Source organism: Microtus pennsylvanicus, chromosome 2 (assembly GCF_037038515.1).
Source record: "Microtus pennsylvanicus isolate mMicPen1 chromosome 2, mMicPen1.hap1, whole genome shotgun sequence".
Classification (NCBI taxonomy): domain Eukaryota; kingdom Metazoa; phylum Chordata; class Mammalia; order Rodentia; family Cricetidae; genus Microtus; species Microtus pennsylvanicus.
The window spans coordinates 10060787-10087976 of NC_134580.1; the positions used below are offsets into that span (position 1 = coordinate 10060787).

At 45.7% G+C, this 27190-nt stretch overlaps 1 protein-coding gene across 9 annotated transcripts; it reads right to left on the reverse strand.

Annotated features, from left to right (window-relative positions):
• Positions 1 to 1240: 1240 nt before the first annotated feature.
• LOC142843127 (lethal(3)malignant brain tumor-like protein 2) lies at positions 1241 to 25706 on the reverse strand. 9 transcript variants are annotated; one of them, XM_075960012.1, is made up of 5 exons: positions 25602 to 25706; positions 22688 to 22925; positions 21245 to 21378; positions 16050 to 16132; positions 1241 to 1491 (listed from the first exon to the last, which is right to left on the reverse strand). In XM_075960012.1, exons 1-4 carry the CDS (start codon positions 25623 to 25625, stop codon positions 16052 to 16054), a joined length of 477 nt encoding a protein of 158 aa, XP_075816127.1. In that variant the 5' UTR covers positions 25626 to 25706; the 3' UTR covers positions 1241 to 1491; positions 16050 to 16051. The 9 variants fall into 9 exon arrangements, 8 of the variants coding, with proteins under 8 accessions (XP_075816127.1, XP_075816128.1, XP_075816126.1 ...); XM_075960013.1 differs by lacking the exon at positions 1241 to 1491 and adding an exon at positions 1546 to 1812; XM_075960011.1 differs by lacking the exon at positions 1241 to 1491 and adding an exon at positions 5274 to 6941.
• Positions 25707 to 27190: the final 1484 nt, after the last annotated feature.

Consider the following 27190-nt stretch of genomic DNA (forward strand, 5'->3'; position numbering starts at 1 on the left):
GGATCCCTCTGAGGGTTCAATAAAGATACCACAATAAGCTAAAAGGTGTCTAGAATTATAAAGGGTAAGAAATTTACTTACAATAGGATGTCTGTCCATGTTTTTTTATTCTTTTCTTTTTTCATCCCTCTTCCTCCTTGTTCTAATCGTTACAAACATTCCCAGTCACATGTACCCTTATAAAAAACAATTTCCCAGGCTTATCAGGCTCCAGGACTGGAATTATGTTGCCCATAAAAATCAGAGAAGAGTTTTCTCTCACACAGACACACAAACACACGCACACACATACACACACACACACACACACACACATATACACGGAGAGACAGAGAGAGACAGAGGGAGAGAGATAGATCTGTGGCTGGCAGCTCAAAGGTGGGAGTGGCTAGTATATGTCCAGTGAACTTGGGCATGTTAGTTAGAAATGGAGAATGTTAGTTAGAAAAGAATTAAATCATTAGGGAATTCTAGAGGGGAAGTGTAGAAGGAGCTGCAGGCTGCGTTCCTGCCACCCAGCTCACGGCCACCTGGCTAGTTTATGCATCAAAATAATGACACACAAACTGTATTCATATAAACACTGCTTGGCCCATTTCTATTAATGTGTGTAGCACCACGAGGTGCGCTTACTGGGAAGATTCTAGCCTACATCCATCCTGGGTCTGAGCTTCATTGTGTCTGCCATGGGGAGCAGCGGCATGGCATCTGAGCTCACTTCCTCTTCCTCCCAGCATTCTGACCTATATTCTAACCTATCAAGACAAGCAATTTCTTTATTAATTAACCAATGACCTTCCTCCATCAGGGAAGGATATTTTTAAGTGGTTAGTAAAGAGCTAAAAGTTTTATTTTTCAGTAAAATTATGAATTGGGCTTAAGAGTAAAACACTTAAAGCAGTAAATTTCATGAATTAAAATCACCAGTAATCTGAGGTGAAAGTGAGCATCAAGAGTTAGGAATCTTTTAAGTGGTGAAAAAGAAGAGCAGCAGCTTGGACAGGCAGTGATTCTGTTTTGTTGGAGATGTGTGGATATCTTAAATGGAATGCTCTCCTGAACCCTAAGCACTGACCAAGTGCCTGCTGATAAAGATAACTGTAGGAAGGCAGATCCGTGTTTACCTAGGAGAGAGGAATGAAGACCTGGCAGTGGGAAACTGTTTACATGAAACAGTTCTGAATCATGGGAATTAATTCCCAAATATATAACAGAAAAGGAGTCAGGTACAGAGAAAATCTACAGAAGAAGACAGCCACTTTATTCACACAGCAATAACAATAAAAGGCCTTGCCTTTTGGTTTAACCTTTATCAGAGCCCTTGGTTCTGATAAGTCACTTAAGAACGATGGCTGAGCACTTAGCTATTGTATAATGTTGCGGCATGTAACAGGGATGCCATCAAGTGCCAAAGACATACATGCGGGATGGTGCCAATCTGGATGTTATGGTCAGTTGGTCCCTGGAGTCCAGCCTTGCTTGCTGTTCTTTCTCTTAGGAGAAAAGGAGAACTATTCGACAGTCATTGGGCTTAGAGACAAGAGATTTGTCCAGGCAGTGAACTTTGACCACAAGTACTGTGGAAGCCAAGAAGAGAACAGGGGAGTCTGCTGTGGAGAATGCTGGTGCTTCTGAGAGAAAGCAATAATGATGGTTCTAGGTTGCATCACAGGAGCTGGAGGCATAAGAAACCCATGCAGGTAGATACCCAGATGCCAGACTTGGTGAATGCAGCAGCACGGCTGTCTGCATATACAGACTCCAGGATGAGGGCTGTGCAGACATGGAGGAAGAGGAGGAGGAAATGTTCTGCTGGAGAGAGTAATTGGACAGGGCAGCGTCATTTAGAGGGTGATCTATGGAAGTTCCCACAATCTGTCATGTCAGGTCTTTCATGCTGAAATCCACAGAGAACTCACAACAAAATTGTTATGGATTGAGATGGGCTTGGGTTGTGGAACTAGGTTGAACCACTTTTTACCTCTCTCTGTCCCCTAAAATGTGAGTGGACACTGGCTAACTATAGAAACACGCTTAAGATTGCACTGATGCTCCTTGGAGAGGACAGGGACATGTCAGGAGGACATTGAGATGACAACGCCATAGAACTAACTGTACTTCCCTGCTCATGTCCATGCCATTAGTGCTCTCATTACGTTGACACATGTTTCTATAAATCTGAGGTTACATAATCTCTACCTCCTTTTTTTGTTGTTTTTTGATTTTTTAAGACAGGGTTTCGCTGTAGTTTTAGAACCTGTCCTGGAACTCCCTCTTGTAGACCAGTCTGGCCTCAAACTCAAAATGTAGTGGCTGGAGACATGAATATATGAGATAAAATATTTAAAAGTCACTTTGGACTTTTGCCAAGCCCTGATTGGACCGCTGCATGTGACATCACATGGATTCTATGTGAGGTAAGTTAGACATCAGCCAATAGAAGGGCACCACCTAAGATTGGGATTTGTCCCTGTTCTTCAGAGAAGCAGTTGGGTCTGCGGGGTGAGCAGTTGGATTCAGTTGTTTCTCCTAGATTTGGACTTTTCAAAACCTGGAGGATCTCAACGTAGTGAGACTATTTCCCAGGATTCATTCATTTGGTATCTATTTATTCATTTATTTACCTCAATGGTTTTCGCTTTGTTTTTACTTGAAGTTCTTTTTTTTCATTTCACCCAATTTTCTCTTTATTAACGTCTTTTCTTTATCATTTTCCTCATGTTTTGTGTGATTTACATATTTAGTGTACATATTAACTGGTTTTGATGAGGAATTTGACCATGACTTCCTGTATCTGCCTGTATTGCATCTTGATCATATTTACCTGCTCTATTTCACTTACCCACCCTTTGAGTGTGACAAGAACTTCCAAATGGAGAAAGGTTGTTCCCTCTGCTTCTTCATAACCCCTAGGAAACAAAATGTGACCCTTGTGTTTGTAGAACTGGAATATTTGAGGTAACACTTTCTCTAGTCCCAAGTTTTCCCTGAAAAGGCATTTCATTCATTTGATGTCTGATTATTGGAATTACCTATAATGTTGTATGTATTCTATACCATGTGTCAGGTGTGTGTGAAGACATCTTGAACATAAAGTATGGTCTTCTTAATGTGGTATTAAACTTGGTGTGATAATGAGAATTAAGAATTATCTCTCATTAAGTATTTTCTAATCTGTGTTATTCAATTACATTATGATACTGTGCTCTTTTTAAGTTTTATTTACTTGGTTTGAAAATAAGGGTAATGCATCTTTTATGAAAAAATTTGAAAATATTCCTTCCCTCATGTTGATAGGCTACTGAAATATTTGGAGAACATTGCTATTTAAGTTAAGATTATAGAATCCACCAGTGAATTGTCTTGGTCACTGAAAAGTCTTTCATAATGCTCAATTATTTCATAGTGTTTTGTCTAGCTTTATTTCCTAGACTTTTTTTTTTGATTTATTATTTCACTCCTTTCTGGATGTATTTTCTGTTTTCAGCAGGTCAGAGAGAAAATGGCCAGAGGTTATAGAAAGACAGTGTAGCTAGGGCATATCTTCCCTTGAGACAAAACGTTGTAATGATTGACACTCAGTGGGTATCTGAAGTTTTTTTCCAACCCAACAAAGTATGTCTCCATGAATTTCAAGGTTTCTATGACAAAGGGAGTTGCTGCAATATCAGGAAACAGACTTGGTTAATATGAGACCTAAGCTATATGTCAGAGAATGGGATCTGAAATTTAGGCTACTTGAAAAGCTCATTGATTTTATTCAGGGGTGGGTGAGAGCAATATGGTCAATGTGTGACTGTGACAGCAATGACTCTATCTTGACTCCTGGGAGAGTAACAGGTGGGTTGGGGATGGATAGCAGCCATCTCTGCTAAGGGCATTTGTCCTTCGGGGCAAGAATGTAAACTGAAATATTTTTTTTAAAAACAACAGTGTTTTTTTTTTTAACTGAGCTTTGATTGGTCTATTGCATGTGACATCACAAGGAGTTCTTGATATTAGCCAATAAAAGGCACTTCCTGTACTGGTTTTGTTTGTACTTCAGAGAATCAGTTGGTTGGTGGGAGAGCAGTTGGACTCCATTTGTTCTCATATACTTGGTCTTTTCCCCAACCTGTTGTAACTGGACATAGTGAGTTTGTCTCCCAATTTTCAGTTTAGGCTTTTGGTATTTGGCATTTAATTATATATTTACATTATTGGTTTGGATTTTAATTTTTTTCTATAAGTCCTTTTTCTTCATTTTAACATATTTTCCTTTTATCAACTTCTTTTCTTGGTCATTTTTGTCCTCGTTCTTCTGTTTTTTTTTTATAAATTTAGTGATATACATTAACTCTATAGGATGAGGAATTTGATAATGATTTTGATATCTGTCTGTGCTCTATTTTAATCATGTTTATCTGCTATATTTCACTTCCCCACCCACTGAATTTGACAAGTACTTCCCATTATACAAAGGCTCCCCTCCTTCCTGCTCATGTTTTGTGGGAAACAAAATCTACGGGAAACTTTTGTTTGTAGAATTGACTTGTTTGTGGAATTGATATATTTCTAATAACTTTCTCTAGTTCCAAGCTTTTTTCTCAACTAGGCATTTCATTCTATTGATGTCTGATTACAGGACTTAGTGTGCTATGCTCTTTGACAATTTGTACCTGTGGACTGATCCTTAGTGTTCCTGATTAAAGACATCTTGATCATGAAGTACGGACTTATTAATATGGTGTTGAACTGATGTGAGCTATCTATTACTCTCATTCAGGATTTTCCAGACTGTCAGTCAAGGACATTGCCTGATATTAGAATATTTTTCAAATATCTTATATGGGTTGAGAATTAGAATAATCCTTCCATGTGAAAAGAGTTTGAAAGTGTCCCTTCCTTGGTTTTCTGGACTACGGAACCACATGTGGCGCACTGCTGTTGTTGAGATTGTAGAAGATGATTTCCAGTTTGTGGGTTTATATCCTGGGGTTATGTTTGTTGCTTTATATTTATGCTTTTTCCTTTTGCATTTTATTTATTCTTCCTTCCTACAGTACATTCTGACTGTATCATCGTCTCTCTTCACTCCTCCCAGTTGTCCCCAACCCTCTTTCTCTGCCTGATTCACTGTTCCTCAGTTTCCCTTAAGAAAAGAACAGGCTCCCTAGGGATAGCAACTGAACATGGCACAACAAGAAACATTAAGATTATATTATTTTTTTTTTGCTTTTTTCCAGGGGTATTTTATTCTTATATTATCTCTTTCATCATTCACTATTACCCAATTTGATTTTTGAAAAGTCAGTCTTTTATTTCCCTCTGGTTTATTTTTTCTTGTGTAAAACACATTTTACTATTTATTAGAAATAATAATTATATACTACATATTGCATACTACATGATATATACATAAATTATATGGCATGCTACATGTTATATAATATTTAATATATAATTATGGTACTGTAATTATATGATATATAGTATACAATTTGTTAGGTGTAATATATGTGCTATATATTATAATACTCATAAACACTGTCTATAATAATATATGTTAATTATATTATAATATATAAGTGTACTAGTTTAAAGAATTTATTATACCTTATTATAATCACAATTATATAATAAGTATAATATATATTTCACTAATATATATAATTTATATATCTTACAAATGAGCAATTGAATGATTCAGATTCCACACATGCCTACCTGTACTTTGATCATATTTCCCTGCACTATTTTGGTTTCCCCATTACATCTTTATGACATACACTATGACTTTACAAAAGCTCAACCCCTACCTTCCTCATGACCCAGAAGAGATGGAAGAGACAAAGGAGATCCTACATCTGTTTGTGGACCAGCTTTGTTTCAGGGAAAACTATACCTAGTGTTAGCTCTTTGCTTATAACACAACCGTTCACTATTCCCTGGGCTGAGTGTGGACCCCAGAGTTTCCGTCTATGCTGTGGTGTTGATCAATTAGTTTGTTACAAATGTTACTTCAGCTCCTGGGTGAGGCCATTCTGACCCTTTAGTGTGTTGCTGAGATGGATGTGCAGTATCAAGGAATCTCATTAAAGAGTCCACATCTGGGCTGGAGAGAGGGCTCAGCGGTTAAGAGCATTGCCTGCTCTTCCAAAGGTCCTGAGTTCAATTCCCAGCAACCACATGGTGGCTCACAACCATCTGTAATGAGGTCTGGTGTCCTATTCTGGCCTGCAGGGATACACACAGACAGAACATTGTACACATAATAAATAAATAAATAAATAAATAAATAAATAAATAAATATTTTTTAAAAAAGAGTCCAGATCTGTGTTCATCAAGGAGAGGAGCCTCCACTTGCTCTGTTCATTGAGTTTATTTGATTGTAGAATCAGGGTAACACTGGCATGGGATGAGTTCCATGTCTTCCTTTGCTTTCACTTTCTGGAAGTATATTCTATAACCGTGGTCTTCATTCTTCTGGAAAGTTCTGAATGATTCAGGGATTCCAAGAGATTGGTCTCTGCTGTGTTTGGAGCTGTTTTGCTGACACTCCAAACCTGTTCATTATGCCTGATGTGTTCACTTGTTTTTATTTTATCTTAATTCAATATTCACACGTCTAAATTTTCCTTACATATTTTCTAAATTCCAGGTGTATAAAACAGTAACATCACTGAAAGACCCTCTAGACTAGTTCTATTATTTACAACATCGATTTTTTTTTATAATGTAATTTGTATCTGCTCTCTCCTGATCAGTTGTTGTGAGGGGTTTGCATTGTGGCACAGTATGAAAACAACTAGCTCATTCCTTCAGCAATCTCAGGATTTTCCTGTGCCCACTTCACTGATTCCAACTCGGAACTTTCCGTTGATTCTTCATCTACTGCTTTGGGTTTGAGCTCCTCGTATGTTTATATCATTGAATAGCATCATTAGGTGGCTTAGAATATCTAGATTTCACAAGAGAGAACCGAAACTTATAAATATCTTTAATAAAATTAAATGGATTATTTTGTTTGTTTGTTTGTTTTTAGCATTGTATGATTCTGAAATTTCCCACAAGATAAAGTGGTTGAAATTGGTCAAAACACCATGGCCAGCAACATGGAAGAGGACACTCTTGAAGAGGATTTCAAGATCTTACTATCCCTAGGTTGTGGGGCGTTCGGGGAGGTGAAGCTGGCCTGCCACCTGCCCACTCAAACACGAGTGGCTGTCAAGGTCCTCGAGAAAAACACCAACAGTGTGGCTGACATCAGCACTGAAGTGAACATCCTTCAGTCTGTAGAACACAGGAACATTGTTCGATTTTTCCACATGATCGACACACTGACAACCACTTACCTGATCATGGAGTATGTGGCAGGAGAAGATCTGACAAGCTGCCTCAGGGCGCTGGGCTGTCTAAAGGAGGAGGAGGCTAGAGCGATTTTCCGGCAGGTTGTGTCAGCAGTGCACTTCCTCCACCAGAGACGCATCGCACATCGAGACATTAAATTAGAAAACATCCTAGTCGATGCAGCAGGAAATGCAAAGCTCTGTGACTTTGGTATGGCAATTGAAGTCACAGAGGGGCAGATGTTGGAGGAGATCTGTGGCTCCTTGCACTATTGGGCCCCAGAGATCTTGGCAAGGAAACCGTACGATGGACTGGCAGGTGACATGTGGAGCCTGGGCATCGTCCTATACACCCTGGTCACAGGGCATTTTCCATACGTAGAAACCACCATGGAAGCTATGCACAGGCTCATCACCACCACAATGTGTCCCATTCCTTACCATTTATCAAAACCCTGCCATATTATAATTGCGAGATTACTCATGGTCCCCACCTTGTGTAGAATAACAATATGCCAGCTTGTGGAACGACCATGGCTGGGCCCCATACAAGAGCATGTACCACCTGCCACTAAGGAACTCCTTCCCAGGGTCGTGGAGACTATGTGTACTATCGGCTATACCTGTGAAGAGATTGTTTCTTCCCTAAAGCACAGGGAGCCAAATAATGTAATAGCCACCATGAATATCATCAAATACCAACTGAGCTGTGGAGATAGCCATATGCTGAATAAGACCTGGTTAAATGTGACCCATGCAGCTCCCCTTAGCCTCCCAGCCGCCTTGATGAGGAGAGCTACTGAACCAGGTGGAGATAGCCATATGCTGAATAAGACCTGGTTAAATGTGACCCATGCAGCTCCCCTTAGCCTCCCAGCCGCCTTGATGAGGAGAGCTACTGAACCAGGTGGAGATAGCCATATGCTGAATAAGACCTGGTTAAATGTGACCCATGCAGCTCCCCTTAGCCTCCCAGCCGCCTTGAAGAGGAGAGCTACTGAACCAGGTGGAGATAGCCATATGCTGAATAAGACCTGGTTAAATGTGACCCATGCAGCTCCCCTTAGCCTCCCAGCCGCCTTGAAGAGGAGAGCTAGTGAACCAGCTCTTTCTGCTGGGGAGAGGCAGTTGCACAAAGAGGGTTTGGGAGAAAGTGTCAGGAGGTGTAGAAGCTGTACCATGCTCAAGGGATCCTGCAGCATGGAGGTGATGCTGTGTTCAGGTAATGCAGACCCAGAAAAAGATGCCTTTATGGCTGATGTCATCAACTCTACTCCAGAGAACACTGCAGTCAACAGGAATTCAGTTGACAGTCAGCCTGGCAATCTCTGCTACCCAGAATCAACTCTGGATGGAACATTCACTGGGTTTGTGAACATGGGCTTCACAGAGGAACCATCCTCGGGGCAAGGCATCCCCAGTGACCAGTCCCAGGCGGCACCCACATCTGGATCCAGGCCATTCCGGGGCTGGAAACTGGTGAGGAAGCGAATTTCCCAGGCACTGAGAGCACTGTGCTGCTGCTGCTGCTGCTGCCTGACCACACCACGGTGAGTCCTGGATCCTTGTGTCAGGGGCTTCACACAAAAGAGAGGACAGTGGAGACCTACGTGGAGTGCAGGTGGTTTGGTCACCCAGAAGGATTCCTCCCTTGTATTTTCACAGTGTTGTTTCAATATCATTTATAAATGACAAGTTGAACCCACATAGAAGACACAGAAATTAAGATGTCTTCCTGTTCATGTAAATACCCACAATGCTGAGCCTGAAGCAGATAGCATAGCATGTGGACCACAGGGTGGGAAGGAAGGGAGGGGATTTTGGGTAAAGAGGACAAAGCTTCAGAATGGAGGAATTGGAAGGGGAACTATGGCACCCAACATTTCTCTGTCACAGTTACTAACAGGGGTGCTTTCTTGTCTCTTACTGCTTTGCAGTGTGGAAATTGAAATGGTCTAATAGAATTCCAGCCCTGGTGAGGAGTGACTGCTAATGAAGGAAGTCAGGACAGATCTCCAGAGTGCCAGTCCCTCCAACCCAGGGCCACAGACTCCTGCATCCATCCTCCAGCTACTGGAAATCAACTGTGATTTTGCTTCTCCTTCAGCTTCTTCCAGCTCCAGCACTGCTGCTGTACAAAGAGCTGGTCATAGGCACAGCTTCCCGATGACCCTCTACCTCCCTAGCTTTGGTTGTGCTTGTGAGGCCACTCACATTGCATGTAAAAGAGCTGACTCTATAACCAGGCATGCCTTTATACCAATCTGGGCTGCTCTCATCTCGATAACTCTAACCTCTCCACCTTAATCTGTGACTGTGTTCTGGAAAGAACAGCGAGACCTGTGTGAGTCTGGGGAGGAGGGAGATGGGTGAAAGGATATAAAGGGAACGAATTGGGAGACAGGATGGAGACAGGAAAAGGGGAAATGAGAGGTGGTGTAGAGTAAGGAATACAGTCTGTCCTGAGGAACTTCTATCAACAAATGACATGAAAGAGATGGGTGTGCTGACCTGTGACAGGGACCCTGGACAAGCTAGAGCAGGAAGAAACCTCCCCTGAAGAGCATCTAGGGAACAGCCAGCAATGAGCATCAGAGGGCCTTCTATAATTCCAGCATTGTCAAGGCACACAAGTAGGATGCTGCCTTGGAAATTTCAGTCTGATCTTTTCTACTGAGCTAGGGTGTGGCAGGAGAAAAGGGAGGCCTATTGGTCAGTGGATTTCCATCTTCCTCAGTGCTGAGAATCTCCTCTCTGTCAAAGTCACTAGAGAGGGACTTTGATTATTTCCTTGGGCTTTTTTTTTTGAGAGGGAGTGCGATGACCTGTTTGAAACACTGTCTTGGTGTGTAACTGAAGGATCAGGTCAGATGCTGTGTCCTGTGATGATATGTCATGGCTACAGGTTCTGGTGTCCATCTTCCCGCTATAGAGTCTCAGTTCCACCTCCCTGCTGCCCTGCACTGTTGTTGGGCATCTCTGCGTAGTCACATGCAGCATCAACACTGAAGGCCTCCCTCCCTTGTCTCATGGATCCTGTCGGACCAGGCTTCTCCAGCATCTAATAGCCGGCCCCTGTCGACAGGACAGGCTTGCACATAGGATTCAGGCTTCATTCCTTTGTGATCTCTCCATCACCCTCAAACTGCTTTCTGACTGTCTTTAGGAAGAACTGCAGGAAGCATAAAAACAGTGGGGGAAGAGGAGATAATGGGGGAGGACCAGGGGAAAGGGATGTGGAGAGGATCAAGAGGCAGTGAGAGGACCTGCAGAGAGAGGGCTAGTGTCTGTCCCGAGGCGCTAACCTGGAAATGAATCAGGAGAAAAGAGGGTTTTGCTGGGTAGGGTCTTGAAGAAGTAACACCAGGAACAAATGTCTCCTGCAGCACTGAGTAGGAACTCTGGTTTCTTGCCTCCTTGAGGAGGAAAGTCTCTTCTCTGAAGGTTTTGGCATGTGTCAAGGTAGAAAAGTGTAAGGCGGTCTTGGAAAGGCCTTCTTGACTGGGGCTACTGATGAAGGTAGGACAGAACGGTGCTCTATCATAATTGGAGTCCTCCCCTGGTCTTGTCTGACATGGCCTATGGCAGGTCTGATGACTTCTGTGTCTTTGTCCTCACAGGCTCCTTCATCCAGGCTTTCCATGTTGCCTCCCATTGCCTGATCCAGGAATCTGGCATCATTTTCCCTTCTCATGGAGGGATTTATAACCTACATTAGACCTCACATTACCATTGTTCTGCTCCATCGTGGGAACGTAAGTACGTCATGCCAGGTCTGACGTGAGTTCTGTCTTCACAAGGCCAGCAGCCAGGGGACGTCTCTATGACCAATGCCCGCCATAGGGGCATGTGCACAAGGAGATCTTGGTCATCATGGAGCCCCTGATGACAGCCGATGGTGCAGTGTGAACACTGGTGAGTGTGGGGTCTCAACTGTTTTCCAGGACACCTTCCAGGTAGGGAGCAGCTCGCTGAGCTGCCAAGGGGAACTGAACTCAACGGGTAATCCAGGGCTATATCTATGCACATCATCCCCTGAAGGTAAGATTGATTGCAGTAAGTATCTGTTTATGGTAGAAGATGAGTTTCTGAAGCCTGGTCCTGATGTCATGAAGAAAAGGATCCCATGAGGTGGCCTCTGCCAGCACCCCTAACACAGAGGGAAACTTACCATTGACTCGCTTGACTGAAGAGCAATGGGAGGCGGAGAGACTGTGGAGGTGTTGCAAGGGAGGAACCATCTCTCTGTGGTACTTGGCATCCGGCTTCCATCCTGACCATCTGACCTTTTAGCTAACACTGGTGCATAGTGAAGACTTGGCCTGATCTTTAGCCCAGCAGGACAGCAGCCAGCTTGTGATGTCACGTACGTTCTAGAACCCTGACCATCTGGTGAGTCTCACATACAGGTAACAAGAAGCAGAGGCTTAGGAAGTAAGGGCAACTTTAATTAATGGGCATCAGCTGGGATCAGGTCTTGTTTCTGTTGCTTATCAGTGAAGCCAGGGCTGTGAAATGGTTGAGGGTTCTGTTGAATTCTGAAAATGAGATAGGGAAATTTCCTGAATCCATATTTTATATTTTATGTTTTGAGACTGGATCTCACAATATAGTCCTGGATGTCCTGAGACTCTCTATGAAGAGCACACAGATCTCAAACTCGTAGAGATCGACCATGTACCCCTGCCTCCTGAGGGCAGCACTACAGATGCACACTGCCATGCCTGGCTTCATCAGCTGTATGGTGTCAATGGTAAGTTCCTCCAAACAGCTGTATGGCGTCAATGGTAAGTTCCTCCAAACATTTGTATGGCATCAATGGTAAGTTCCTCCAAACAGCTGTGTGGCGTCAATGGTAAGTTCCTTGAAACAGCTGATGCAGAATCGTACCAGTTCTGTGCTTTTTTCGTCTTGACAGGGTCAGGACTGAACTGAAGGTTTTTTCATCCACGATGGACTAGGAACAGGGGGCAAAGATCTAACATAACCTTCGGAATAGAAGTCTATGTCCAGCATGAACAGACACCTGGAGGTAAGAAGTGCCATCAGGAGTTCTTCTGTGGACACAAGGCAGAGTGGGCTGGGGACATGTGCCATTGCTGATACATCCTTGGAAACAAGGCATAGAGTATTAAGTCTATGCATCAACCGTGTTTTTACAGAATCTCCACCTGAATCTTGGCACAAGTCATATGACTTCAAACTGACCAATCAGCAGGGTCCAGATTGGTTTCCTGGTGTGATTGAGTTCTCTCTATTTGGGCTCTGAGAACAAGTCTCAAGGTTTGTCACTGTGCCACTGGGCTCCTGTCTTGGGATTTTGAAGTCAGAGATTTAACTCTATGGACACCAGTGCTAGAGGCAGTGCAAGAAGCCACAAATCCTAGAAAGAAGCTTCCAGTCCTCCTCATCCAACACAGATAGAGTCCACTTTGCTGCTGGCTTTCACGGCTGGACTTGGTCATGGATGCCCCATGATTTCTTTACTGGGTTTGGGTTGGTTTTTCGACCATTGAACCTTCTTCTTTCTTGCTGTCTAGTGGGGATCTCAGAGTTGCCGGAGCCCTGATACTGAACAACTAGGACTCTGCAGCACACGCGGGACTCTGTGAGGGCAGAGGTGATCATTCCCCTCCCCATTGTGTGCGATCCCTGGGGGACCACTGTCCAATTCTGTGTCCTCAGTGTTCTGTCATTCATGTTCCATCTCCTACAGACCTCCAGATTTTCCATATGACAGAAGAGAGATCTCTTTTGCTTTTGGGACTTGCTTGTCTCACATAATGGAACCTTATTAAGAAACATGCATTCTCAAAAAGTCAAAATTTGACTTTTGCTGCTGAGCATGTGCCCTTTCCCCATATCTTCAGATAGTTATGTCATCAATTTTTTCACCAGTTTTTCATATTTGAAACAGTCATGTGTCTTTTGCAATTGTCCCATTAACTTGTTTCCCTGTATGGGTGTAAATTTCCAAATCTGACATCAGAATCTCCAGTCCCACAGCTCTCCCTGCTTCTAAGTAAAGTGACATAGTTGAGCTGGAGATGGAACCAGAGGGTGAGAGACAGAGGCTGCAGAGGCAGCAGGAAAGAGTTTGCAGAGGGAGGAATGTGGACGGGATGGAAGAGACAGAGGGGAGGAGCCATGGGGAGAGGGAAGCTCAGTGGGTAAGGAGAGTGGAGACTGAGAGCTGCATGTTTCAGTTCCCTTAGAGCCCCTCTCACGGGTCCTTCCTGTTTAAAGTGATGAGCTCTGGACATCAGGAGACACCGGAAGGAGACTGCAAGCGTGGCCTGAGACTCAGAAGTAGGAGCATTGGAGGAATTCCAGATGGCAGGGTGCCCACGTACCCAGTATAAAGGGTCTCTGTCCAACAGAGGAGGAGGTAAGCCATCTGCCACAGGTTTCTCCCCAGGACACCATAATTTTCAAGGGAAAATGTCCAGGGCTGGCCCATCACAGCATCCTTGACAGAGGGAAACTTGAGCCAATACCATGTCCAAGCTGCCCATGAATGTGCAGACCCTGTGGACTAGTCTGCAAGGGAATATCTCAGCAGAACTCATTAATTTGTGTGCTTCTTCAGGTTTCTGGTTCTAGTGAAATGTTTCCCCACATGAGACAAGGGAGCTCCTTCCCCTCCTCCATCTGCCTCTGCTCCCTGCGTTTTTGTTGGCTGGATTTTTATCCTTGTGTCCTGGCCATCAGAAAAGACACAGTCACACCGTGTGCAGCTCTGGTTACTGTGTTTCTGAAGAAGCCTTACTGTAGGGAGTTTTATGAGAACTGTATTTTTCCCCTGACAGGCAAGTGACAGCCAACTGGAGGAAAATGGGCATCACTTTGGAAAGCCGGGACTTTGCTCCACTTTGGAAGTGAGTTGGGCTTACCTAGACTAGGACACAGAGGCCAGCACTCTCACACCTACTTAATACCCAGGTCCCACTGGTCACAGGGGTCAGGCCTAGGCAGTCTTGCTGATCGTAGAGCTAGGACTTTCAGCTCAGCTGTCTGCTTGGTTGTCCTGCTGGGCTAATTGTCTAAAGTGTTGTCAGGTGCACCTGACAGCAGATCGCTGTTCCGTGCAGCGAAGGAAGGCCACTCTGAAGGGGTTGAAGGCCAAGGCTCATCTGTGGGCAGCACATGGCTGAAGGCATCACAAGGCCACTATATACCAGCCTATGGTAGTTGAGATGTGTTTGGTTTCTGGTCTAAAGTTGACTCTACCTAATGCATTAGGAAGCTTAAAGCTGGCCAGAAATGCTTCCCTCAATCCCAAGGGAAAGTGGTCATTGAGCTTGTGTTACAGAGGACAAGAAAGAGAATGAGAAACAACACGCAAGCCATGGCTTCAGAGGGATGTTGAGAAAACTTGGTGTAGGTAGCACATCTCTCTCCTCTGATCTTAAATCACTGGGGAGGTACAGTTTGAAACAAAGAAGATGAACATCTCACACAAGGGGATTATAATAACCACAGCACACGATATAGATGGCATTCACTCCACAGTGACTTAGTCTATGTTGATTTCCACCGCCGGGAGCAGGATGGTTCACACATCGAGCAGGAAAACCAGCCCAGAGAAGTTGACCTGCTTCCTCCTTGGCAGTTGGCTGATCTGTTGATCAGTGAGTGACCACTAAGGCAAGTCAGTCCTGATGTACTTTACTGTCACCAGTGCCTGGGCAGAGACACTTGAGGACTGTGACCAGGTCATGGAATCTCAGAAGAGACAGCCCAAGTGGACCAGGGGCCCCAAGCCCATGTGATGGTCTCTAACAATGTGAATCTCAGAATGCAGACATGATATCCAAGAGGCCCAGTGGGTGTAATGTGCACTTTTTATATCGCTGGCCACTAGAGGGAGCCCGTTGTGGTCTTTAGACTGTTACCTGAGCTCAGTCAGCTTATGATCAGGCTCACACATTTAACATCCCCCTTCCTCACTGTCTCCCTGATGGAGGCAACAGGAAGAGGTGCAGTCAATACCAGCTATTTGTACCCAGATCTCTGCACACACAATCCCAACGTTGCTCAGTACTGTTTCCCTTGCAGTGGGGAAAACTTGCTCTTTGGACAGTGTGTGACTGGTTGGATCCCTGTTTTAATTCCTTGGCCCCAGATACGGTGACCATTGTGGTAGCAGCCTGGGTCCCTTGCAGCCTCAGAGGTCAACCCCAGACCTCTCATTGACCGCCCTTCTCTCCTCAGATCTCCAGGATCTGTTGGACATGCTCTGGGACAAAGCTCATTGTCACCGTATGTGCACCCTGTGTCGTCTAGGCAAGTGTTGAATGAGATGGGGTGCAAGAAGCACAGTGCCCAGATATAGACATGTTGCTGGGAACCTGCTTTTCCTCCCTGACCATAGAGCCTTTTCACAGGACAGGAGCAGGGAAGTCAGGACAAAGCAATCCCTGCAATCAGAGCTTCCTGAGGAGACCATAGTGAATTCTCCTTTAGGAAGGTCACATAAGAAAATCAACATTGACCCTGCCTCATTAGGCCCCAAATCCCACCAAAAAGAAAGCTGCCCTTCTCCAAAGTCCACAGGATAAGGACTGGTGAATGAATCTTTCTGCCAGCCTCATCCTTAGTTAAAATAAGGCTTCTCTTGTAGGTGCTGGGCCACAAACTGAATCATGGACCCTGAAATTCCTCACCTGAGGATGAGCACACTCAGCATTAGTGACCTTGAATGTGGAGTCTGTCCTCACCTCTACGTCTCCTGGAAGATTGGCATGCCATTGCCTGAGCTCTTGAGGATCTCAGAGGCTCCACTGGACGTCATGAGGACACTCTGTGGAGGACAAAGAAATGGTTGCTCTTCCAACTTCCAACTACAGACAACCACCTGAATTACTGACAGGATTTGGAGAATCTACCAAAAGGGCCTCTTGGGATAGCCTCCCAGAGGTTAGATACTGTTGTATCCCTGCCCAACTTAGACCCCTCTGTATTTTGACACTGCAAAACATGACCTGTGCCTCTTTGTCCTCTCAGATAACCCAGAACCCTGTGTGAGCAGGCTAAGAAAGGATCTCAGAAGGGCCTTGAGTAATGAATGTGTTTCTCTTTCTGACTGGATCTCCCAAGAAGGGAGCTCTGCCAGCTGTCAGACCCTGCTGAACAACCCCTGCCTTCCCCACACACAACCTCAAATACATTCCTAAATATTGGTTCATGAAGAAGGTCCACTCAACCACATACTAGCTGCTAGGTATCAGGCCCTACTGAGCAATCGAGTCCCTACACCTTGTATGTCTACCAAGGCATGGACCTTGAATGACACTCATTTAACCCCACTAAGTGGCTAGTTACCGGGCCATAGCCAATGATCTGCCAGTCTACCCTAAACATACTGCTATTATTTGGTACCCACAGGAAACTATCCTACCACACAAGTGACGTTCTCCAGTGTTAATTACCAGACCCTGTGATACCTCATGACATCAACTCATATAAATTTTAGGATATCAAACCTTGGTATCCAAACACTCAGGCCATGATAACTCCTAGAATGGTAGCTGAAGGCCCTTGAAACACACACATTCCTCTAGGCAGCCTCACATATATTTCTAGGTATACATCCCTAGTGGTACCCGTGGATATCAGACCAACCACTGCCAATCCAGTATATTAACAGGCCTGGATGGACACTAATTCTACCCATTAGGTATGGGATGCTGCAGGACACCCCCTTTTACTGATCCTCATGGCAACACATTCTTATTCTTTATGTCTCTTGGACACCCTACCACCACAATGTCAAAGACATAGGGCAAGGTTTCAGATCCTGCTAGGTAAACCCTACCTGACAGCCACATTCTTCTTATACACTGGATATCAGGTCTCCCTACGAATCCCCCACCTTCAGTTAACCCCATCCAATGGGGATTACGTGTTAGCTCCTGCCAGGGACTCCCTTAAGAATAGTCAAATACCCTACATATAAACAGATACACATAGGACTAGGGATCACGTTCTTTGATTCCCTCCGTTAACATCAAAGTCCCTGGATGTACAGTTAGTGCCAGTGTCTGCTAGGTTTACCTCCTAATAGAGTCTCAGGTACATGACTATGTGTCAGGTCCTTCTCTGAAATACCTCCGCTAGAGGAAAACTTCAAATACACATGCATGGCAAGGTGTCCTGTCATGCTAAGAGTCTCCTCCCCTATAGCCAGTTACACCCATATACATAAGGATGGTGTAAGCTTGCAGGCACCTACCTTACATGTTAACCCTACTCTCTCTCTTTCTCTTTCTCTCTCTGTCTCTCTCTCTCTCTCTCTGGCACACACACACACACACACACACACACACACACACACACACACACACAAATAGAGATATTTAGAGAGAAGGAGAGAGGAGAGGCGAGAGAAAAGTAAGGGGAGGAGAGTGAGAGAGACAGAGATAGGAACAAAACTAGGGCTCATGTCCTACATGGTATCCCCACACTTACCTCAAAAGCCCCACCCACATACATGCATAGGTTTCTGGTCCTGAGAGTAATGCTGGCGTCTACAGTCAATGACAGAACACAGGGTGGGTGTCATGTCATGTCAGCTGTTCCTTCTGTCACAGCCTTTGCTCTGCCTGCACATTGGTCTTAGAGCATGCTAGATGTGCACTAACTTAAAACCAAAATTCAGAGAGACAGACACACAAACAGACATACATGCACACATGTGTGCTTGGCTATGTTGTCCCTCCTGTTCTCTCAGGAACAGATGAAGCCTCACCAATCCACTCATGGCTATAACTCAAGTCCTACTAGTCGCTCCAGCCAAATCCACACACTCAGCTTTTCATGTAGGCTTTCCACATATCCACTCCTCCACAGCCAAATCCCCATACACACACACACACACACACACACACACACACACACACACACACACACACACACACACACCCATGCACACACCATTATGTCTTGAAAACTCTCCCTTGGAGTGGCACACCTTGGTATGCTCCCTACAGTCAATGGCTTCCGTACATGCCTAGGTCTTGTGTCCACCTCATTTATTCCTCCTGTAAAGCAAATCTCCAAACATGCATGTAACGCTAGGAGTCACATCATGCTAGGTGTCTCTGCCCCTACATCCACTGTCACAGATACACATAGGTTGTGATGGCTGTTCCTGGCCTTGTATTCAAAACCAACTCTCTCTACCTTCTTTCATTCTTTTCTTTTCCTCCCCCACTCTCTCTCTCTCACGCTAGGACCCTGGTATCTTTGTTAATTCTGTACCATATACCCAAAGGCAAACACCTCTTACACATAAAGCCCTGCTAGGTGACACACACCCTCTAGCCAAACCATCTCATACATAAACAACCAAATGTCTGGTTCTTCTAGACATTGCCTCCGCACGGCAAAGGCCCTAATGCACACACAGGGCTATGTTTCAACTCCTGCTGATTACGATCTTCCCTACAGCCAAAGCTACACATGGAAGGATAGATGTCGCTTCCTGTTGGCCTCCCTTCCTTCCCCGCTGCTCTTTGTTCCTCCACGTTTTATTCTCACCTTAGAAGTTTGGGAGACAGAAAACCAGACGGTGAAATTTCCTGCCATAAGTCTCTCAACATCTAGGACCTGTCTCTTGAGATTTCCCACAGACATCCATTTACACAGAAAGATGTCTTTAAAACACAGAGGGTTAATTGCTGAGCATCTGATACTGGCTTGGGGTTTTGCAGCTGCTGGCAGGTTACAGGACCCATTTCTTAGTGCTGACTAATATGGGAGATCTAGGCCCACTGTGGGTGTCTCCACCCCTGTAAGCTGTCTTGAATTGTGTAAGAAAGCAGACAGACAGCCATGAAGAATGAACCACTAAACATCTGTCTCCTGCTCTTGAGTGAGTTCCTACCCTCACTTCCCTGATGATGGACTTTGAGCAGGACATGAGCGCCAAATAAAACTTTCTCCACCAGTGGGTTGTGCCATGATTTCTATCAGAAATAGATAGTTACTGTAGCGGTATATTATTTGTGTTTAATAAACAAAGCTTGCCTGAAGATTAGAGGGCAAAGCACCACACTAGTCAGCCATATAAGCCAGGCAGTGGTGGCCCACACCTTTAGTCCCAGGAGTCAGGAGACAGAAGCAGAAGGACCTGTGTGATGTCAAGACCACCCTGGGCTACACAAGATTGAATTTGTCTAAAAGAGAAAGCCGGGTGATGGTGGTGCACGCCTTTAATCCCAGCACTCGGGACGCAGAGGCAGGCGGATCTCTGTGAGTTCGAGACCAGCCTGGTGTACACAGAGAGTTCCAGGACAGCCAGGGATACATACACAGAAAATACAAAAACAAAACAAAACTGATGATGAGCGAGAACACCCAGGGGAGGGCTACAGAAGGCTGCGGTCATACTTTGACTTCTCCAGCCTCTCGCTAACATTTCCCCTGCAGTTCTCTCCATGCTCCCAGCTCCTTGGAGAGCTACAACTGAGTGGCTGCAGAGAAGCCAGAAACTCTCCAAACCCACAGGCAACCTCTGTTCATATGTCTACTCCAGAGCATGCTGGGGAGCTTTCATTAGGGCTCAGGGAAAGCTCACTTACACAGGATAACTAAGCAACATGACAAAGGCTGGGAGTCCATTCAACACCCAGCTAAGCAGAGGCACACATGCACTGAGCAGTTCTCAACCCTTCTGCGGGAAGGGAGCGCCAAACAACTCTGTCACATGGGTCACATATCAGATCTCTTGCATATCAGACATTTACATTATGATTCATAACAGTAGCAAAATTACAGTTATGAAGTAGCAATAAAAATAATTTTATGGTGGGGGGGTCACCACAACATGAAGAACTGTCTGGGCCGTGGTGGCACATACCTTTAATACCAGCACTTGGGAGACAAAGGCAGGCAGATCTCTGTGAGTTCTAAGCCAGTCTGGTCTACAGAGCTAGTTCCAGGACAGTCAGGAATACACAGAGAAATCCTGTCTCAACACCCCAACCCTCCCAAAAAAATGCTGGGTGGTGGTGGCGCACGCCTTTAATCCCAGCACTCTCTGTGAATTTGAGGCCAGCCTGGTCTGCAAGAGCGTTCCAAGACATTCCCCAAAGCAAGAGAAACCCTGTCTTGAAAAGCTAAAAACAAAATCACAACAAAACTAAAAAACCCCCGAAAGAACTGCATTAAATTGAAGCATTAGGAGGGTTGAGAACCATTACCTTAAAGTTTTTGAGCCTTTTAAAATAGGAATTACTGGGCATGGTAGGGCATGCCTTTAATCCCAGCAATAGGGAGGCAGGTGAGAAAAAGGTAGGCAGATCTTTGTGAGTTTGAGATCAGCCTGGTCTACATAGTGAGTTTTAGTTCAGCCGGAGCTATATAGTGCGACCCTGTCTCAAAAATAAAATAAAGGAGCCAAGTGTGGTGGCGCATGCCTTTAATTCCAGCACTCCCAAAGTCAGACAGATCTCTGTGAGTTCAAGATCAGCCTGGTCTACAAAGCTAGTTCCAAAACAGCTAGGGCCATTACACAGAGAAGCCCTGTCTTAAAAACAAAAAACAAACAAAAAACCCCAGAAAACCCAAACAAACAAAATTAAATTAAATAGGGGTCTGGTAAGATGGCTCACTGGTTAAGAGGACCCAGGTTTAGTCCCTAGCACCTATATGGCTCACAGCTGCCTCCACTGCCTCAAAGTCTTGAGGTCCCAGGGTACCTGACACCCTCTTTTGATCTTAAAAAAAAAAAAAAGAAAGAAAGAATAAAGAAAAGAAAGGAGTGGGTGGCGCTTTCTGAGGCAAGGTCTCACGTACCTCGAATGACCACTAGAGATGAGTTCCCCAAACTGACTATGTGTCTGCCTCCAATAACGTGATGGCTCAGCTCAGCATCTAGGACCCCAAGAAGGGCAAGAGTGGCTGCTCTCACCTGCAGTCTGGCCAAGATACTGGCTTTCTTGGAGTTGGAGGAGTAGCTCCTAGAACACGAGACACTGCAGAACCTCTTGGTCTTTGAGAAGAAAGCGTCTCTTGTGCCCACGATACCACACATCTCACAGACCGCTAGAAAGAGAAGCCGGCACGTGACTCCAGACATAAGTACTTCAAGTCAGACCAACCCATGGGCTCCTCAGAGTCCAGAGCACTGTGTCAACCATGTGAGTGAGAGGAGGAGGACAGCGCCTGTCGTTCTGTCAGGAGTGAGTCTCGCAACATGCTGCCTCTGCAGTCAGCCCCTCCAGCAGCTGCCACTCCATCTATCCACCTAAGATGGCAAGCGGTTCCTCCTGGGCCTGCAGCAAGAGCCAGTGCTAAGGGGCTGAAAACCCACACGAACACCTGCAGAACCTGGTGACAAGTTTTAGAGAGAGGACAGGGACAAGAGAGAGGTGCTGAAGTCACTTAGTATTTGTAGCTCTGTGTTCTCAGGGACAAGTGGACAAGCTGTGTTTCCCTTGACTTCACCGTAGGTCAAACGGTGCTGTGGCCTGGGCCCCAGTGACATGGGCATCTGAAGTGCTTAACCAGCTTCCCAGGGGACCCATCTGCAGCCAGGGTCATGAACCAGCCCCTGGCCCAGTGGCTCTCCCTAGTGATTCCTGCTAGTATTGAAATGCTCAGATTTTGAGAAGGGCGAAAGATGAAAAAATGGGGGGAGAAGTCAAATGGTTGGAAGGAAACCGGACCCCACTGCCCAAGAGTGCAAGCATGAAGAAACAGGAGGGGCCGTCTGCAGATGGGAGCCTGCCTCTTTCTCAGGACACACTGCTCACACTCTGGACTGGCAACCATCAAGATCCACCTCTTCGAAGCCAACTGGCTTTCAGATGATCTTTGACCACTCCCTTCTGTCCACCTCCACGTCTGTCCGTCTGTCCGTCCTGACCCGAAGGTCACTATCCTGCATGTCTCCCTACAATGTGTGTTAACTTGTAGTCCATAAGCTGTTTGCAGGGCTGGAGAGATGGCTCAGAAGCTCAGAGCACCGGCTGCTCTTCCTGAGGTCCTGAGTTCAATTCCCAGCCACCACATGGTGGCTCACAGCCATCTATAATGAGATCTGGTGCCCACTTTTGGCCTGCAGGCATACATGGAGGCAGAACCCTGCATACATACTATATTTTAAAAAAGCTATGTGGGTCTCACCGCCTTCACGCCCAGGCGACTCACACTAAGGCAATGGCACCTACCAAGTGCTGACTAGATACAATAGACATGAGGTGTCAGAGAATTATACTAACTAGACTGCAGGACAGGGAATGACCCTCGAGGACAGTCCCTTAGATATCTGCATGGCTCTGCCCACATCACCTGCGTTCGCCCACAAGCTCCCGACTCCCCTCCATCTTTAAGGGCACTGTGAAGAAGTCACCTGGCTCAGAACCACTTCCATCCAGGGAGCGAGTGTTCCCAGGGCTGAGCAAATGCAGAGGTGTGGTGAGAAGCTCCCCGGCTTCCCGGTCTTCATTCTCTGCCTCACTCGACTCCTCCAGATAGGAGCTGCTCTCACTGCCCGCGCTGCTGTTGTAACTTCGGAAGCTGTCGTAGCCCCCGAAGAGTTCCAAGTCATCCTCCTCCTCTTCTTCCATTGGCTCTGAAGACGGCGTCTCCTAGAGGAAGATGGACATGTGCTTGGCCTGGGAAGAGAATCTGCAGACCTGCTAATCCACCTCGTGTGGGCTGGGAATTTGAACTTTGGTCTTCTGAAAGAGCAGTAAGAGTTTTTAATTGCTGAGCCATCTCTTCAGCTCCCTGCAGGATTTTTTAAAATTTATTTATTATGTATACAATATTCTGTCTATATGTATGCCTGAAGAGGCCACCAGATCTCATTACAGATGGTTGATCCACCATGTGGTTGCTGGGAATTGAACTCAGGACCTTTGGAGGAGCAGGCAATGCTCTTAACCGCTGAGCCATCTCTCCAGCCCTCTACAGGATATTTTAATATGGACAAAACAGAATACGGATGGGGGCGCTGGAGAGATGGCTCAGCGGTTAAGAGCACTGGCTGTTCTTCCAGGTGTCCTGAGTTCAATTCCCAGCAATCACCTGGTAGCTCACAGCCATATGTAGTGAGATTTGGAGCCTTCTTCTGACCTGTATGCAGACATACAGACAGAACACTGTACACTGTAAGATTTATTTACATAATAAATCTTAAAGAAGTCAGGTGTAGCGGCATGGCCCTCTAATCTCAGTACTCAGGAGGCAGAGGCAGGAGGATCTTCTTCGAGGCCAGCCTGGTCTACAGACCAAGTTCCAGGATAGGCTCCAAAGATACACAGACAAACCCTGCCTCGAAAAGAAAATTAAGAAGGGAAAAGATGACACCTAGTCTACCTTAGCATAGCTAACTGCAAGCTGTGGTTTGTGTATGCCTCTGCTCACCACGACCTCTCACATGGGGAGCTTGGGCACAGAGCAAACTTCAGAGAACAATGTCCCTGAATCAATATTGTTCTCACACCACTATAAAGTCAAAAAATTATGCCAGGGATCAGAGCTCTATATAATAACACCGTGGGGAGAGGACTGGAGAGATGGCTCCGTGGTTAGGAGCACTGGTGGCTCTTCCAGGAGACTCAGTTCAATTCCAGCAACCATATGACAGCTCACAACTGTCTGTAACTCCTCCAGTTCCAGGGAACCCGACACCCTCACACAGACATGCATGTAGGCAAAACACCAATGCACATAAAATAAATGATAAATCTTAAAAACCAAAACAACAATACATTATTTAAATTAACTTGAATCAGGAGGACTTTAAATTTAAAAAAAAAAAGTGGAACTATACTAAACACCTCAAAGGAACTTCCTGGGCAGACAGCATTTGAAACCCATTCTTCCCTGTTCAGTATAGGCACACCAAAATGGAGCCCTGGTTGTGCAGGAACTCACACAGTCTGGTAGATCAGACTGGCCTTGAACTCACAGAGATTTACCTGCCTCTGCCTCCACAGTGCTGGGATTAAAGGTGTGTGCTACCAGCACCTGGCTCAAAGACACATTTAAGGTCAGCAGCTGTGGTAATCCTGTTACTGCCTAGCACACTGCAAGTCTAGTCAGTAAACCTATTTTCTTCCTAACAGAGGGGGAGGCAAAGGCAGATAAAAATTGAGACCCAGACTGTCTCAAGGAGGATCTGAGCAGGATGCCACAGGCAGTAATTGCATGGTGGTATGGACCACAGCTTACTCTTAAGCTCGGATCTTAATCAACCACTGATCCTCGGGTCATTTACCTTCTGAGAACCTCAGTCTTCTCACCTGTGACAGAACGTGTTGGCTCACAGAACGTGGGGTACACATGTGATACTACTTAAAAACCAAGGGTTCGGGGCTGGAGAGATGGCTCAGCGGTTAGGAGCACTGACTGCTCTTCCAGAGGACCCAGGTTCAATTCCCAGCACCCACATGGCAGCTTACAACGGTCTATAACTCCTGTTCCAGGGGATCTGACAACTTCACACCAATGCACATAAAATAAAGTTAAATAAATCATAATAAATTATAAAAAAAACCCAGGGTTCAAATACCACCTCTACTGCTTCCTAGCTGTACAATCCACAGCAAGTCAACTCCCATTGTCTCAGCTTCCACTAAACGAGGACAATAACACTTTATAAAAATATTTTGGGAAGAAAGGATGACAAAAGTAAACCATGAGAAGAGCGCTCCATAAACGTTGGCCATTATTACTGCGTGGAAAAGGGAAGAGACTTCAAATGGAAGGGGTGGTGGGCAACCGGCTACCGTGTCACGGAACACATGACAAAGTTTTGAAAACTGACACACTTGGTGGCAACCTCTTGCCCTTTGCAGCTGTGTCCACTTCCGGGGGGAACCAACAGGCTCTTTTAAGCCTTCCCTAATGGAGATGGTTGTGCCTAAAGTGGCAGACAGGCACATGAACGCCCAAGCGTGGAGTAAAAGTCAACTTATATTTCCCTTTACTTCCCTCGTGGAAGCGACAGGCCGCACAATCCCTAAAGCACGGGACCACGAAACCAAGAAGTCAAAGAGGTAGCGTCGCAGTTTCGAGCCCCGTTTCCTTGCCCCTGGATGGGGAGGCGTTTCCTTCCTACCTTCTTCCACGGACCGAGCCCACAGCTTAACAGGAGCAAAGACGAACCCGAGTGGTCTCCGGTCGGGACTAAATTTCTTACCTCAGTTTACTAACCCTGCACCTCTCCGCCCCAAAAGGATCGCTAAAACGACGCACTGCCGAGTGAGGCCTTCGGGGTTCCCTTTCCCGGAGGGGCTGAGCCCTCTCCCTCTTACCTCAGTGCCCCGCGATTTCTCCATGGTGCCAAATTCACCAGGTGCAGGAAGCCATATTGCCCTCGCTGCTGACCAAGAGTGTGCTCACTGGCTACTGCGCCTGAGCTGTGGACCAATCACGCCATAGGAAATAGGAAAAGCCGGTTCCGCGCTCGCTCTCACCCCGCCTTCAACATGGAGGGGTTGGGTAGTTCGGGCGGTGATGGGAGTTGTAGTTTTATTCGGCGTGCACTAGAAGGGGCGCTGCCTTAGCAACGCATAAAACTCCGGAGGCTGCTTCTCTGTCTTTCTGTGTCTGCCAACTTTAAACCCTTCCCAGCACCTAGGATGGACGCGTCCAGGCGCCAGGCAACACTTCGCATCGTCCCTAGGGAGGAAGTAAAGGTGCTTTTCTACTTGGATGCCTAGAAGAAATGCCTAGTCTCTCTTTCAGCTCAGTCAGAAACTGGAATATTCTTAATCACTATGTATGCTATAAATGCTGTATTCACTCAGAATTCTCAGACTGGGGCTGGTGAGATGGTTTAGCATGAAAAGGAGCTTGACACACGAACTACCTGAGTTCAACTCTCCAATCCCACTCGCAAACATGGAAGGAGAGAACCGACTCCATGAAGTCGTCCTGACCTCCGCATGCACTCCGCCCCCCATATCAAGCAAACACACACGCACTAAATAAACAAATGTAATAAAAAAGGCAAGGACTGGAGAAATGGTTCAGTGGTTAGTGGCTATTTTTCAGAGGAGCAGGGTTTGATTCCCAGTTCCCACAGATCCATATTCATACTGACTTTTCTTTATTTTTCAGTTTTGATTATTTGTTTGCTTTTTGGGACAGGGTTTCTCCGTGAAACACTTTTTGCTGTCCTGGAACTCATTCTGTAGACCAGGCTGGCCTCAAACTTACTGAGATCCGCCTGCCTCTGCCTCCCAAATGCAGAGATTGAAGGCGTGCAACACTAGCCAGGGGTGTATAGGGGTGTGTGTGTGTGTGTGTGTGTGTGTGTGTGTGTGTGTGTGTGTATCCTGCTACTCTGCGCCATAGCAGTGTCTGGCATCCTCAGAAGACAGAGTAGGAACCAGTACAACTGCAGTTACTGAAATGCGTGAGTTGCCCTGTGGCAAACCAAAACCAAAACCAAAAAAAAATTACTGGGAGGAAGGTGGATCCATGAATTCAAGGCCAGCCTGGTCTTGAGAGGGAATTCCAGGAGAAACCTCTCATAGAGTACACTAGACATATACTAGAGACACCTTGTAGCATTTTGGGAACAAAGAGGTTATTTTCTCTTAACAAGACTTTTTGTACTGAAAACAAATTTTTTTCTTTTTTTTTTATTGATAAAAGGAGAATAGAAAAAAAAATTTCCACCTCCTCCCAGCCTCCCATTTCCCTTCCCCTCCTCCCACTCTTCTCCCCATCCTCCCACCCTTCTCCCCCTCCCCCCACTCCTCTCCCCCTCCCTCTCCAGTCCAAAGAGCAGTCAGGGTTCCCTGCCCTGTGGTAAGTCCTAGGTCCTCCCCCCTCTGTCCATATCTAGGAAGGTGAACATCCAAACTGGCTAGGCTCCCACCAAGCCAGCACATTA